Below are 15164 nucleotides of genomic sequence, written 5' to 3'. Positions count from 1 at the left end.
GGATTTTCTTTTTTATTTAGGCAGGCTTTGGAGTTTAAATGAGATGTATTGGATGGTATATTTTTTGTTTGGTCTTTTTTTCTTTAAACTGAGCAGTGAGGAAAAGTCCATAGTCTGCTATTGAGAGCGTTGCCATGATTTGGGTTTCTTCCAGGTACTTGTGACCTGGCTTGGTCACTGTTTGGAAAACAGGATACTGGGTTAGATGGACCATTGGTCTGACCCAGTATGGCTACTCTTATGTTATGTCAGCATTTTTCTTGAGCTCTCCTCAATGTGGACTTGTATTTCTTGGTTTGATGGTATTTGTTTTATTTTTTCCTGTGCATAATTCTGTATGTTTCTGTTTTGTAACATATTAAGGACCCTGTTTACTAGGCTGTGCTAGAGGCGTGTTAACGTTTTTAGCGCGAGCTAACTGTGTAGATGCCTATAATAGTCCAATGGGTTTCTACACAGCACACGCTAATTTTTAGCACATGCTAAAAACGGTAGCATAACTTAGTAAACAGGGCCCTAAGATATATTTTTAAAAAAATCACACCTCCCTTGCCTTTCTTGCTGCCAAAACTTTTCAGTCCGTGTTGGCAGTCACTGCAATCATCACCTAGCCTGCTATGCCAGACTGTCTATCCCGGTTCCTAGATGCCTTCCTCACCCACAGCTCTGGGTATATAGCCCTTCCCAGTACACTTCAGGAGATACAAGACACCATGATCCAATTCTTTAACGTTGGCCACTTCCCCTTGGTCATAGAGGTGATAGGTTGCACCCACATGGCCTTCAGACCCCCAGGAGCACAGGGGAAGATAGTAGACGCCTAGGCACAGCTGACAGGCATTGTTTGCTCTTTAGTGATTCTAAACAGCAGGAAGTATAAATACACTATCCTGCTTACAATCGAAAGAGAAAAATGCCTATATTGTGACCCAAATCGGGAGATGGGCATCTTTCTCCTGTGGGCGCCCAAATCGGTATAATCGAAAGCCGATTTTGGGCGTTTCCAACTGCAATCCGTTGTGGAAACGGGTAAAGTTGACGGGGGGGGGGGGGGGTGTCGGAGGCATGGTGAAGGCGGAACTGGGGCATGGTTATTGGCCGAGGAGAGATGGGCGTCTTTAGCTGATAATCGAAAAAAAAGGTGCTTTTACTGCAATTTTGGGTCACTTTTTGTGGACCCTTTTTTTTCACGAACAAGTCCCAAAAAAGTGCCCCAACTGACCAGATGACCACTGGAGGGAATCGGGGATGACTTCTCTGGACTCCCCCAGTGGTCACTAACCTCCTCCCACCAAAACAAAACCCACTTTAAAAACTTTTTTTCCAGCCTCTATGCCAGCCTCAAATGCCATACCCACCTCCATGACAGCAGAATGTGTTCTATCCTGTGACAGCCTTTCCCTGGTTCTGATGTGGCTCTCGGGTGAGTGTGACACATTTTCTGTTATGCGCACTGCAGAGTCACATCAGCAATGCATTGTGGTGGGTGTAGGGTTTTGGGCTCTGTGATTCCACTAGCTTGTGGAAGATTGCTCACGATGTTGGTAGGCTCTACTCCCATGGTGCTTTTCCCCCTGCTTACTGGGTCAGAGTGTGCCCTGTTTTGTTTCCGGTAGTCCATGAGGTAGTGGCCATTTTTGTAAGCCAGTTTTAGATCCCTTTCACGTGTTAGCCACGTTACAGAACTTAGTTCTTACCTTGAATGTGGCTGAAAGAGGGCATTGTACACCATTCTGCCAGCTCTGACCTACTGCTAATCTCAGTACCAGGGAGACTCGTTGCCAGTGGGGCACAACCTCTGATCTGCAGTTAACTGTGAGTAAGCGTGCTTATTCCAATAAAGGACATTTTCGGAGAGATTAGTTTTCAGGTGTCAACTGGTGTGCCAATGTTATATAGCAGCAACAAGTCCTAGAGGCCTGCATGTATGCAGGTCCCTGGAGCACTTTTAGTGGGTACCGCAGTGCACTTTTTTTTTTAAAATCCTTTATTCAAATTTTATAAAATCTCACAAAGTAATGAGACATTGCAATCCACATTAAATTTATAGGAAAAAGAAAAGAAAACTATTAAGAGAATATAGATATTTCGTCCACAATTAAAGAAAATCTGGATCCAAGACTTTAGAAATACAATGTAAAGGAAAAAAAAAAAAGGCACAATTTGCTACCTCTGTAAGTCCAACTCCTGCCTGCTATTCAGGGAGGGCATACAACATTTACTTCAACTCTTGCGTCTAGAAAATCTTTAAGCTGCTTTGGGTCCATAAACTGATACTGTTTAGACTCTAGCAAAATATTACAAATACAAGGAAAACATAATACAACATTTGCACCTACAGCCTCGACTCTGGGGCGCAGTGCCAAAAAGGCCCTGCGTCTCATCTGCGTTGGCTTAGAAAGGTCAGGAAAAATTCTAATTTTAGAACCCATAAACAGTCTTTCTAAGTGTCTTAAGGAAAGTCTTAGGACAGCATTCCGGTCTGGCTCCAGGAAAGAAGTAAGGTTCATTGCTTCTCCCATTGGTTGCAAGGGGGACCCTCCTAACTTCCCCTTGGGGTTCCAGATGTATTGGGCTCGCGTAATGGGAGGCAGTGAGTCTCTATCCATCCCTAGAATCTCAATCATATATTTCCTCACCATCTCCAAAGGAGGAATTAGAGGAGATTTGGGGAAGTTGAGAAACCTTAAGTTAAGTCTTCTAGCCTGGTTCTCCAGGTGTTCTAAACGTTTATGAAGAAAATTGTTATCCTTAACCAAGGCTGCTTCTAAAGTCCCCATTTCTGAAATTTTTGATTCCACTTTTTCCATTTTAGAGGACTGCTGCGCAGTCACCTGTGCCTGCATCAGAACGGCTTCTGAAAGAACTTTAATATCATCAGTGTTTTCTTTAATCATACATTGCATAGAGGAGTGAGTGCTGTAAACCATGTCCCATAGTGACTCAAGCGTCACAACGGCCGGTTTCGTTATACCACTTGTTGGTAAAGGGGGGTGTGGCAGGGCCTCACGACGCGAAAGTTTAGAAACAATTTCCTGGGGTAATACCTTTAAGGCCAATAAAGCCAAAGTCTCTCGGTCCTGGGTCCCGCTCGTATCTGCTGCAGTCTGCCCCTCTAGCAGCACTGGTTTCACCCCTCCGGTGTCCTTTCCTGCACAGGCTGCTGCAAACAGCTCACTCCCCGGTTGTCTTGGTGCCGTGCATTCAACGGGGCTCAAGGAAACCCCGTCTCCGCTCTCCATCGAAGTCTGCGCGCCGATAGCTGCAGAGGGAGTTGAAGCACTCAGAGGTCCTGTTTGCATCTTCGGAAAACTGCAGCGTTGTTTGCTTCATCAACGAAGAGGTTTCAGGGGTTGAGGGGACCTCCTTCACCTTTCCCCGCCGCTTTCCCATCGTAATCGATGGGTCGAAGGCCGCGCAGGAAGCAAAAAACCCCCCACCTTCCTTCCAGAGCAAATTCAGGTGCGTGTGGTCAGAGCGCCATCTTGGATCCCGGTACCGCAGTGCACTTCAGCCAGGTGGACCCAGGCCCATCCCCCCCTACCTGTAACACTTGTGCTGGTAAATGGGAGGTCTCCAAAACCCACTGTACCCACATGTAGGTGCCCCCTTCACCCCTAAGAGCTACGGTAGTGTTGTACATTTGTGGGTAGTGGGTTTTGGGAGAGGGGGGTTAGGTGCTCAGCACCCGTGGTAAGGGAGCTATGCATGTGGGAGCGTTGTCTGAAGTCCACCACACTGACCTCTAGGGTGCCCAGTTGGTGTCCTGGCATGTCAGGGGGGCGAGTGTACTACGAATCGTGGCCCCTCCCACGACCAAATGGCTCGGATTAGGACGTTTTTGAGCTGGGCGTTTTTAGTTTCCATTATCGCTAAAAAAAACAAACGCCGAGCTGAAAAACGTCCATTTTTTTGAAAATACGGTCTGTCCTGCCTCTTCATGTACCCGTTTTCGGACATAGATGCCCATGGAGATATGCGTTCGCGTTCGATTATGCCCCTCTATGGCATCTATGCATTCATTGATTATTATATGGTAGCAGTGCCTGACCTCAGTCCTCAAGGTCTTCAACCCAGGATTTCCACAATGAATATGCATAGGGGCAGTGCATATAGATATCATGCTTACTGTATTCATTATAGAAGTTCTGAAAGCCTAACTGGGTAGTAGCTCTTGAGGACCAAGGCTGAGCACCCCTGCTGTACAGTATTGTGTGTGGTACTTAAAGATAGAATACTAACCTATATATATGTTGGCTATGTTGGAGAGGGTGGCAGGATATTTGCAAGAGTGGGATGGATAAAGGCAGCTCCCTGCCTAGCCTGGCATGAATGTTGGAAATGCAAGGTAAGTGATACATAGCGATGGAGTCCTTGTGTGTGACAGATGTGTCTCCAGTGGTCAGTGTCCTTTGTACTGCTGGCCTGTGTAGAAGGGGGTTGTATGATTGTGAGGTCATGGCATTAGTGCAGGGGTTGAGGATTGTCAGAGGGAAAGGCATGTGGCTAGTGTACAGTAAACACTGTCCCTTTATAGAGGGATCAGCTGAGAGAAGGGTGCAGAATCAAGAAGATATTTTTATTTTTTAATTGGACCTTGCATACCACCATTTTCTTATGCCATGCTGTTTGCTAAGGCATTGTTAGGTTGTTATCTAATTATAATAGCTTCTTCTATGAGTGTGGGCAGGTGAGATGAACTTGTAGGAAAACTACTTTTTGGACTGTGACAGTAGCTATGTTGATAATAATTAGACATGGGAGGAAGAACGACTAGAATACGAAAATGATGGTTTTTTAAAAATTGTTTTTGATTTTCTGCCTTTAACCTACTGTGAGTCTTATGGTAGATTAATACTCAAAATTAAGCCTAACACAATATAGCATAAACACAATACAAATTGAAATACAAATAACATCATAACATGTTAATAATCCTAGGTTTCCAAATCTGCATTGCAGCACAGCAATTCAATGTCACATTAGAGTAGGAGCACTCTGTGTAAGTATTATGCTATTTGGCAACCCGTTTTGGATTAGAAATGAGAAATTCAAGCATATTAACCTGAAAGAAGAAACTCACAGTACAGAACTCACTGCTTTATTTATGGTCCTTCATGATAAACATACTGTGATAGGATTCAGAAGAGGGTGGGTTATTTTGTGTCAGTAAAACTGAGGTTTATTGACATTTAATATGTTGATATTAAAAGTCAAAATTGAACTAGTGTTTGCCAGCACTATGTAGAATGGATATAACTGAACCCTCCACTTTTGACAATACTTTGTAGCTTTCAATTTGCTTTTGTTTAAATATTGTATGTTTGAGCTGGCAACTGTAAAAGAGAATAGATATAACTGGAACATACTGACATTTCTTGTATGCAACAATCTCAATAAACAAACCCAGTGGGTTTGATTCCTAAGTCTGGTTTCTGAGGTTGGCTAAGATTGGGATTCTGCAGAGAGTACCTAGGAGAGGAAGCCCCAGCCATTGCTGAACAGGAATACCTACTAGATAGACTAATGTATGCTTAGGGAGGGAGTTGCATTCTGTGGCCTTGGCTGAAGATAGCCACCATGCTAAAAACACAGGAAAATACTTATGGTTACTATGAATGAAGGCTCACAGAACAGGGCTGGAATCCCAAAGCAACAGGAGAAAACTGCTAGATCAAAAGTCACCATCTTCTTCCCTCTCCCCCTAAAAGATGTTCCTCATTATTTCAATGTCCTTAACTGATATCTATGCATTTATTATGTCTATGGTTGTACGTATCTGACAGTTGACATCTGAAATAGTGTTGGGGGGAGGGGGAAGAAGGGAGATATACTATTCTAGAGCAATGAATGACAAGTTAGAAAAACTGGCTTACAAACATATTAAAACTAGATCCCGCTCAGTATGAAAAAATGCAAGATAAGGGAAGGTAATAATGAGATTTTAATGGCTCTGCTACAGTCAAATTCTGTGATCCCAAGTAGCAGCACTCTGGAGGAAGCATTGTCAGTGGTGAGAAGGGATGAAAAGCGATGCTTCTTGGCCATTTGGAATTCACAAGCTAGCAACAGGTGATAAACAGCTGAAGGAGGGCCTGGGAAAATTCCAACCCTCACAGGAAAGTCTGCAAGTAGAAACAACTGTCATCTCCTCCAACAGAGCCCCTTAAAGAAGTTAAAGATATGCTGAAAAATGATATGTGGGGACTAATCGCAATTACCCGGCCCCAGGTAGAGAGCGGGCAATGAGGGAAGGTAATAAGATGACAGATAATAGATAATGCTTGATCTTTAGGAAATCTGGTTCTACAACTGCCATCCTAATGCATTCTGGGAACTAGGGCTGGCACAAGGGTATAAGACCCCTTTGCATGACCCTTCCCCCACCTCAATTATCTTTTATGCCTCCAGGCCTCTCTTGAAATTTTCATAATTAAACTTATCATTATGATTATCCCAATATCACCCATCCCAGAACAATCCTGTAAAAATGCATAGATGGACATCACACTTAATTACATTTTATTTTGCATGCACATATGAAATAAGGGCAAAAACCATGTACCTGGGTAAATGGGGTAGAAGGGCTATTTGAATATTACCCACCTTCTTTGTAAGTAAAATCCCATGCTAATTTGACTTGTTTAGTTATCAGATTCTATAGTTTTGCTTTGACTACAGCTGCTTTTTGCCACCCCTTAGAAGCTGCCCTATATTCTTGATTTCTTTATGAGAAGAAGAACCACAAGTGTCTGATTGTAATAGGATGGGACTAGGGTGCTTTCCAGGCCTCTCTTTGATGGCCTGGAAAAATTTGGCTAACTCTACAGTAGGTCCAGTCTGCACATTTTCTAATCCTGTCCCATCTTCTTCATTTCCCATTTCCCTGATACTGCAAACTTGAACCCCAACGAAAATATTTACTTGTGATTTTTTTTCATAAAACTTTATTTTGTGAAATTACAACATACAGAAAGAAAATAACTTAAGACTTTTTGTGATGTTGTGCCCACAATCCAGACGCGAATTGAGAAATAAAGACTTTACAGCCGCAGACTGACCACAAGGATTTATTGTCACAGTTCTCATGGGTATACATTGCTAGAGGGCAAGCTGCGTGGAAAAAATACTCAGGCATGGCGAAAAGAGCATATTTATCCATCTAGTTTGCCTCTGCAACCAGATTTATTTGGTTTTGGCTCTGTGTAAAAACAGCATTTTCAGGTTCCAAGGGGAACTTCCTATTGTACAATAAAAAAAGGGGGAGCCATGTGACATGTATAGTACAGTCCTGTTTGGTTTCCACAGTAACAGCGCTGGATGGAGCAAGAGAATCACTGCATCAACGGCCTCATGGCTGCATGGTCTTTGGAGATGTTGCCAGTGCTGAAGGGAAAGAAAACAAACACATTGATAATTCTGGAAGGAACATCACCATGTTTCTAAGAAATCCGTAATTGTGGACCTTCATTAGATGCTATGCGCTATAGTTCTGGGATATCTTTGAACAATTTTGGCTGTACCATAGAGTTACCCAGATGGTAAGAGTCTTGAAAGAGATACAGATTATCAACAAAGTGTGTTGTGTTCACATAATAGTTATTAAATTACTAGTAAAAAAGGCCCGTTTCTGACACAAATGAAACGGGCGCTAGCAAGGTTTTCCTCGGAGTGTGTATGTTTGGGAGAGTGTATGTGAGAGTGACTGTTTGAGAGTCAGAGTGAAAGTGTGAGTCCAATCCATGCTCCTCTGTCACCTGGCCCCTCCATTCATCCCTATCCAGCAATTCCCCTCTCTGCCTGAGGCCTGCCCTGCAATCCATATCCATCCATGCCCATCTGTCCCCTCCATTCATCCCTATCCAGCAATTCCCCTCTCCCTGAGTCCTGCCCTTCCAATCCATGCCCATCCATGCTCCTCTGTCACCTGGCCCCTCCATTTTTCCCTATCCAGCATTTCCCCTCTCTGCCTGAGGCCTGCCCTGCAATCCATATCCATCCATGCCCATCTGTCCCCTCCATTCATTCCTATCCAGCAATTCCCCTCTCCCTGAGTCCTGCCCTTCCAATCCATGCCCATCCATGCTCCTCTGTCACCTGGCCCCTCCATTTTTCCCTATCCAGCATTTCCCCTCTCTGCCTGAGGCCTGTCCTGCAATCCATATCCATCCATGCCCATCTGTCCCCTCCATTCATCCCTATCCAGCAATTCCCCTCTCCCTGAGTCCTGCCCTTCCAATCCATGCCCATCCATGCTCATCTGTCACCTGGCCCCTCCATTTTTCCCTATCCAGCATTTCCCCTCTCTGCCTGAGGCCTGCCCTGCAATCCATATCCATCCATGCCCATCTGTCCCCTCCATTCATCCCTATCCAGCAATTCCCCTCTCCCTGAGTCCTGCCCTTCCAATCCATGCCCATCCATGCTCATCTGTCACCTGGCTCCTCCATTTTCCCTATCCAGCAATTGCCCTCTCTCCCTGAGGCCTGCCCTCCCAATCCATGGCCATCCATGCTCCTCTGTCCCCTGCCGCCTCCATTCATCCTTTTCCAGCAAGTCCCCTCTCTCCCTTCCATGACCCCCCCCTCGCATCCATGCTCCTCTCTCTCCCATGTGCCAGCCTGGGCCGGCCTCTTCCCCACCCCCCCCCCCGCTCGCATCCATGCTGTGGTTGGCCACCCTCTTCTCTCCCCCCAACATGCGTTTTTTTTTTCTTCCACCCCCTCCCGCGAACCTGTCGATTTCCCCCCCTCCCCCCCCGCCGGAACGCCGAAAACTGCCGCCGCCGTTGTTGTACTACCTTCCCTTCCCGTAGGTTGTTGAATCATCTTAGAAAGTTTAACTCCGTGCGTCTGAGACGCACGGAGTTAAACTTTGTAAGATGATTCAACAACCTACGGGAAGGGAAGGTAGTACAACAACGGCGGCGGCAGTTTTCGGCGTTCCGGCGGGGGGGGGGGGGGATCGACAGGTTCGCGGGAGGGGGTGGGTTTCGAGGGGGCCATAGCGCGGGGGGGGGGGGTGACAGCTGATTCCGAGGCAGTAGGAGGAGTAGGACTCCTCCCCTTGCCTTGCAATCAGCTGTTTTGACGTCAGTGACGTCAGTGCGTGTCTGCCTCACAGACCACCTCCAGCCAAGGAGCCACGGTCCCAAGCACAGAACGTTGGAGGTGAGAATTATTATATAGGATTGTTAAAATCAAGAGTCACTGCTCAGTAGTTACAGTCCCTCTCCCTCCATCTCCAGATCACATCCCAAACAAATGCTGGGCTTGATTTACTAAGGGGCCCTTTTACTAAAGCTTAGCATGTGCTAATTCCATTAGTGCACATTGCATGCTAAGAAGCTCATAAGTATAAAATCAGCTTCTTAGCATTTAACGCGTGCTAATTTCATTAGCCCACACAAAGGTTTTCTAAAAGGGCCCCTAAGACTTTTCTCCCATTCTTTGTATGTAGGGAACAAGTTTAATAAATTAGGCCTATTATCAATAACAAGATGGAGGTTTCCTGTAGGCCTGCATGTTTCTAAGACTGTAACACACTTTACTGCTCTTAAATATATGAAAAAAGTTAATTTTAACCACCACACTTATTGAAATAATTTTGTTTCACACTGGGTTTTTTTTCACTTTCAAATGTATTTTTGCTTTTCCTTATTTGCAAAATTGGATTATACATAAAGTTTCCGATTTTCTGTTATAACTGGAAAACCCTGATACCATCCTCCCTTCCCCCACCCCCAGTGGGGGAGTCGGGGTTTCTGGTTATAAATGAAACCTCCTGGAAATCATGCCTTCCTTGGGCACTCTGATGTCATCTGGGAGCTGCTGCATGATACTACTACTACTACTATTTAGCATTTCTATAGCGCTACAAGGCATACGCAGCGCTGCACAAACATAGAAGAAAGACAGTCCCTGCTCAAAGAGCTTACAATCTAATAGACAAAAAATAAAGTAAGCAGATCAAATCAATTAATGTGTACAGGAAGGAGGAGAGGAGGGTAGGTGGGGGCGAGTGGTTACAAGTGGTTACGAGTCAAAAGCAATGTTAAAGAGGTGGGCTTTCAGTCTAGATTTAAAGGTGGTCAAGGATGGGGCAAGACGTATGGGCTCAGGAAGTTTATTCCAGGCGTAGGGTGCAGCGAGACAGAAGGCGCGAAGTCTGGAGTTGGCAGTAGTGGAGAAGGGAACAGATAAGAAGGATTTATCCATGGAGCGGAGTGCACGGGAAGGGGTGTAGGGAAGGACGAGTGTGGAGAGATACTGGAGAGCAGCAGAGTGAGTACATTTATAGGTTAGTAAAAGAAGTTTGAACAGGATGCGAAAACGGATAGGGAGCCAGTGAAGCGACTTAAGGAGAGGGGTAGTATGAGTAAAGCAACCCTGGCGGAAGATGAGACGGGCAGCAGAGTTTTGAACCGATTGGAGAGGGGAGAGGTGACTAAGTGGGAGGCCAGCAAGAAGCAGATTGCAGTAGTCTAAACGAGAGGTGACAAGAGTGTGGATGAGGGTTTTGGTAGAGTGCTCGGAAAGAAAGGGGCGGATTTTACGGATGTTGTAAAGAAAGAAATGACAGGTCTTGGCGGTCTGCTGGATATGAGCAGAGAAGGAGAGAGAAGAGTCAAAGATGACCCCAAGGTTTCGAGCTGAGGAGACAGGGAGAATGAGAGAGCCATCAACAGAAATAGAAAATGGGGGGAGTGGGGAGGTGGGTTTGGGGGGAAAAATGAGAAGCTCGGTTTTGGTCATGTTTAATTTCAGGTGGCATTGAGACATCCAGACAGCAATGTCAGATAAACATGCTGAAACTTTGGTTTGGATGCAAGGTGAGATATCAGGGGTAGAAAGGTAGATTTGGGAGTCATCAGCATAGAGATGGTAGGAAAAGCCATGGGATGAGATTAATGAACCAAGGGAAGAAGTGTAGATAGAAAAGAGGAGGGGACCAAGAACAGAACCCTGAGGTACGCCGACAGGCAGAGGGATAGAAGTAGAAGAGGATCCACCAGAGTGAACACTAAAAGTGCGGAGGGAGAGGTAGGAAGAGAACCAGGAAAGGACAGAGCCCTGGAATCCAAGTGAGGACAGGGTATCGAGAAGTATGCTGTGATCGACAGTGTCAAAAGCAGCGGAAAGATCAAGAAGAATGAGGATGGAACATTGACCTCTGGATTTAGCCAGTAATAGGTCATTGGAGAGGGCGAAAACCAGATTGTAGTGGGTCAAGAATAGCATGTGAGGAGAGAAAATCAAGGCAGCGGTGGTGAACAGCACACAAGTAATTTGGAGAGAAAAGGGAGGAGGGAGATGGGTCGGTAATTAGAGGGAGAAGTAGGGTCGAGTGAAGGCTTCTTAAGGAGAGGTGTGACCACAGCATGTTTAAAGGCAGTAGGGACAGTTGCAGTGGAAAGTGAGATGATGTCATTGGAGTGGGACGTGCCTGTTTCCCCTCTATATGAATTTATCTTCTTGGGCAGACTGGAGTGCAGGTCTTTTTCTGCCGTCATCTACTATGTATGTTTATGTTTACTCCAGCTACTGCAGCAACAAAAACAAAACCCCAAGTGTGTCCCTTCACTATGCGGCTTTTACTAGGTCTGAGCTGTATGGTGCAGGAACTCCTGAACTGGTTTGACTCTCGAGTCTCACTGCAACACCAGCCGAGATTTTAATTTCTGAATTGTGTAGGTCAAACCTTCTAAAAGCCCCATGGTGAAGTCAGGAGAAGAACTCTTGGGTTTTTAGCTGTTAAGATCTCTGCAGAAGGCTGTGTACTGTGGAAATCAAAGGAGTTGAGAGGGAGGTAGAGTGAGAGAGAGAGGTAGAGTGACAGAGAGCAGAGGGGGGTTGAGAGAGAGGGAGGCTTCTGGGGACAAGAGGGATAAGAGAGGGAGAAACTTGATATGGGAGACTGAGAAAGGGAGACTGTTATAGTTAGTGTGGGAGGATAAGAATGTGAGAAACTTGGCGAAGACAATGGGAGGAATGAGAGAGGTTGGGTGGGAAGTGGGTAGTGCCATAGCAGTCTGCCTGGATTTTCAGCCACACTAACTAATATGTGCAGCTGAAAATCTGGGTATAACCCAGTCAGCACCACTTAACCGAGTAGGAGCCTCTCTACTTGGGTATGTACTGCTGAATATCCAGGTTTTACTTAAAACTAGAATCAGAAACCCTAATTATAAACTTCAAAATGTTTTGGAATAGCAGCTGAAAAACAGGACTGAGTTCAATTGATGTAACTGTTTACTGTAAATTGTCTACCTAAAATAACATAACATGCTGCTGAGAAATCTTACATTGAGCAAATAGTTCATACTGTACCTTGCAAATTTCAGTCTAGAGAGATAGGATATGTTTGACAAAAGCTGTGAAGTAAAGCAAAATTGGACATTGTTACAGAAGACCCACATGGTACTAGCATTAAGGCTTGGCTTAAAATTATTGCTGGTTATTTTAGTAACATTTGGTAGATAATCTGAATGCTGTTCAGAGTTCTGTTAGTTAGGTCTGGGTTGGCTCATTGTCTTGATCACAGTGCCAGGAGCCTAACCAAACAGAAGCATTTTCATAGTACTTTTCATCCAGTCAAGTTCTCCAAGGGCCTTGCTGTGGCACAATGCAAATGTGTATGCAGCTCCCTTAGCATGAATGGCCATGCACACTCAGCCTCCCCAATGAGAAGAGGTGCATGAGGGAGCTGTGTTCTTTTTACTCTGTCCCTAGTTTTTAGCTTGATCTGAATTTTCATGTTTTGTACTACTTTGTTGTCTGTGATTTACTTGACTTTGGGGTGGTTATTGGCATATAGAAACCTATTTACTAAATTGCTTTAGGTGTTTACCTTCTAATTCTATAAACTTGTGCACACAATTGTAGGCTTAACGTGCAAAGTTGTGCATGCAAGTTATACAATAGTGTCAATTGTGCATGCCACTTAATATGATAATTAGCTGCTAAGTGGCATTACCTACAAATTATTGGCTCTAACTGCTGTTAACTGGTGCTAATTGGCACTAATGAGAAGTTGCATGCGAGTGCAACTCATCTTAATTGAGATTCTGAAAATTGTGCGCACAAAATCCATCACACACAACTGCTAGGGGGTGTGGACATGGGAGGGGCATGAGTAGGTCAGGGGTGTGCCTAGCACTTATGCGTGCGGGTTATAGAACAGTAGCAGTTATGCTTCTAGCTGCCTACAGTTAGATGGGAGCATTTACACCAGCCTTTGAACTATCACAGGTTCTCATTTCTAAAGTTAGGCACAACTATGGACTTGTGCTAGTACTCTATAACAGCAATTGTGCACAATTACCATGATAGAATTCACACTTAGCACACAACAGCCCAGCACCTAACTTTAGGCAACCTATAGAAAATTATGTCCGTAATGTGTTCTCAGTGTTTCTTTGCAAACCCAAAGAAGGGGAAATACATCTCCAAATTTGCAACTAGACACTAACAGGTCAATGTTCAGACTCTGTGGCAGGGGCATAGCTATGTGGGGCCACGGGGGCCTGGGCCCCCGTAGATTTGGCCCTGGACCCCCCTGCCGATGACCCTCTCGACCCCCCCTTCCCGCTGCCACCATCTGCTACCTTTGTTGTCGGGGGACCCCAACCCCCGCCAGCCGAGGTCCTCTTCTTCTTATACGTGCAGGACGTCAGACTCAGAAACAGAACCAATTAGTTATCTGACTATCAGTTTGAATATTGCCACTACTCAGTTAAATTTTGCCTTTGTCCACATTTTACCCTGTACCACCCCAGAACTATCCAGATAGCGTCATGGTGGCCTGAGATGCTTTTTTATCCACAGTATTCAGGTAGGTGCTTATTTTAGAAGAGTGATTCGCATCTTAGATGTGTATAAACCTCTAAATCCCAGTTTACAAAGCCTGGATGTACACTTCTATAACTGAAAAACACATATATGGCACGGGGGCATGATCTGGTAATGTTTTGGGTAAGACTAGAAGGGGCCAAAAAAATAATCGTGTATTCCCTTTTTCAGAAGGGGGATGCATGTTTATTTTCAAACAGATAAACGGGATGTTTACTACTACTACTACAACTAGTATCCACGATGTCCAGGTATCAGACATGTTTATGTAGTGAGCAGTGTTCTACTGGAGGGATTAGGGGAAATTGTAAATGCGAAACTGGCATGGGATATTGGACTGTCTGACAGCATAGGAAAAATAAACATTTATGTTTCTAAAATGGCTAACGTAAACTTTTATGTACTGCCAGTAAACACTTATGTTGCTCTTTCAGAACATAAACAATATAGGATGAATTCAATATATGGCTCTGAAAAAGCCTATTCAATAAGCCATGCTTAAAGTTAGGTGCAGCTTATAGAATAGCGCTGAAGCCCTGGAATTGCGCCTTTTAGGCACGGCCATTTGCACCAACTGAAACGTGGTGCAAATCTTCACGCCTAAATTAGGCACGTTTCTCCCCTTATTCTATAACTACATGCATTAATTTTAGGTATGCCCTCATTCTGCCCATGACCCTCCTGTTTCCACGCCCCCTTTTTGAACTTGCGCATAAAATTTAGGCGTGGATATTCCAATTAAATCTAATTAGTGCCAATAGTTGCTTATTAACAAGCCAATTATCAGTGCTAATTAGCTCGTTGTTCAATTAAATTGCATGTGCCCAAATTTGCACATGCAATTTTTAGCAGCTTTTATAGAATTTGGGAGTATAGGCCCGTTTTGGCCCTGTTGATATTTTAGATGTTTATGGTTCTGAAATGGATGCTCCCTGTTGCACATAACATTTCTTAGAACAGCCTCTAAGTCAATATCAATTTAAATATAATTCTTGTATCCTTCATATACCAAAAAATTGGCTCAATGTGTGTTACAAAAAGATAACTAGACACACCAAGGATGGACAGATGCAGATCCTGAACATTTCAATTCCCGTTTGTAAGTCATTTCTAAAACGCCATTTATAGTCCCACTGAAAATCAAGAGATGGCCCTGGTCAGTATCACTTATCTGGGTAGCAGGAGCAGCTGCCCAGATAACTGGCTTCGAATATTGGGCCATAAAATGTCATTCATCTCGGGATGCAGACTCAGTGGTGCCATTAATAGTAAGAATTAACATGAAATGTTCTGGAAGTTGTTGCACGATAGCAC

General features: G+C 44.5%; 1 protein-coding gene across 2 annotated transcripts in view; it reads right to left on the bottom strand.

The window, feature by feature from the left end:
* Positions 1-7054: 7054 nt before the first annotated feature.
* The window catches only part of MYL1 (myosin light chain 1), a 47379-nt gene continuing 39269 nt past the window's right edge, over positions 7055-15164 (bottom strand). For both annotated transcript variants that reach the window (XM_030209504.1, XM_030209505.1), the window contains exons 6-7: positions 12330-12373; positions 7055-7386 (exon numbers count right to left, since the gene is read on the bottom strand). In XM_030209504.1, coding sequence (XP_030065364.1) covers positions 12345-12373 — 29 coding nt within the window. In that variant the 3' untranslated portion in view covers positions 7055-7386; positions 12330-12344. The remainder of the gene's footprint in view (positions 7387-12329; positions 12374-15164) is intronic.

The sequence above is a fragment of the Microcaecilia unicolor genome, chromosome 7 (assembly GCF_901765095.1).
Source record: "Microcaecilia unicolor chromosome 7, aMicUni1.1, whole genome shotgun sequence".
Lineage (NCBI taxonomy): Eukaryota > Metazoa > Chordata > Amphibia > Gymnophiona > Siphonopidae > Microcaecilia > Microcaecilia unicolor.
The sequence above is the reverse complement of the archived record's forward strand: the minus strand, read 5'-3'. Positions and strand labels throughout refer to the sequence as shown.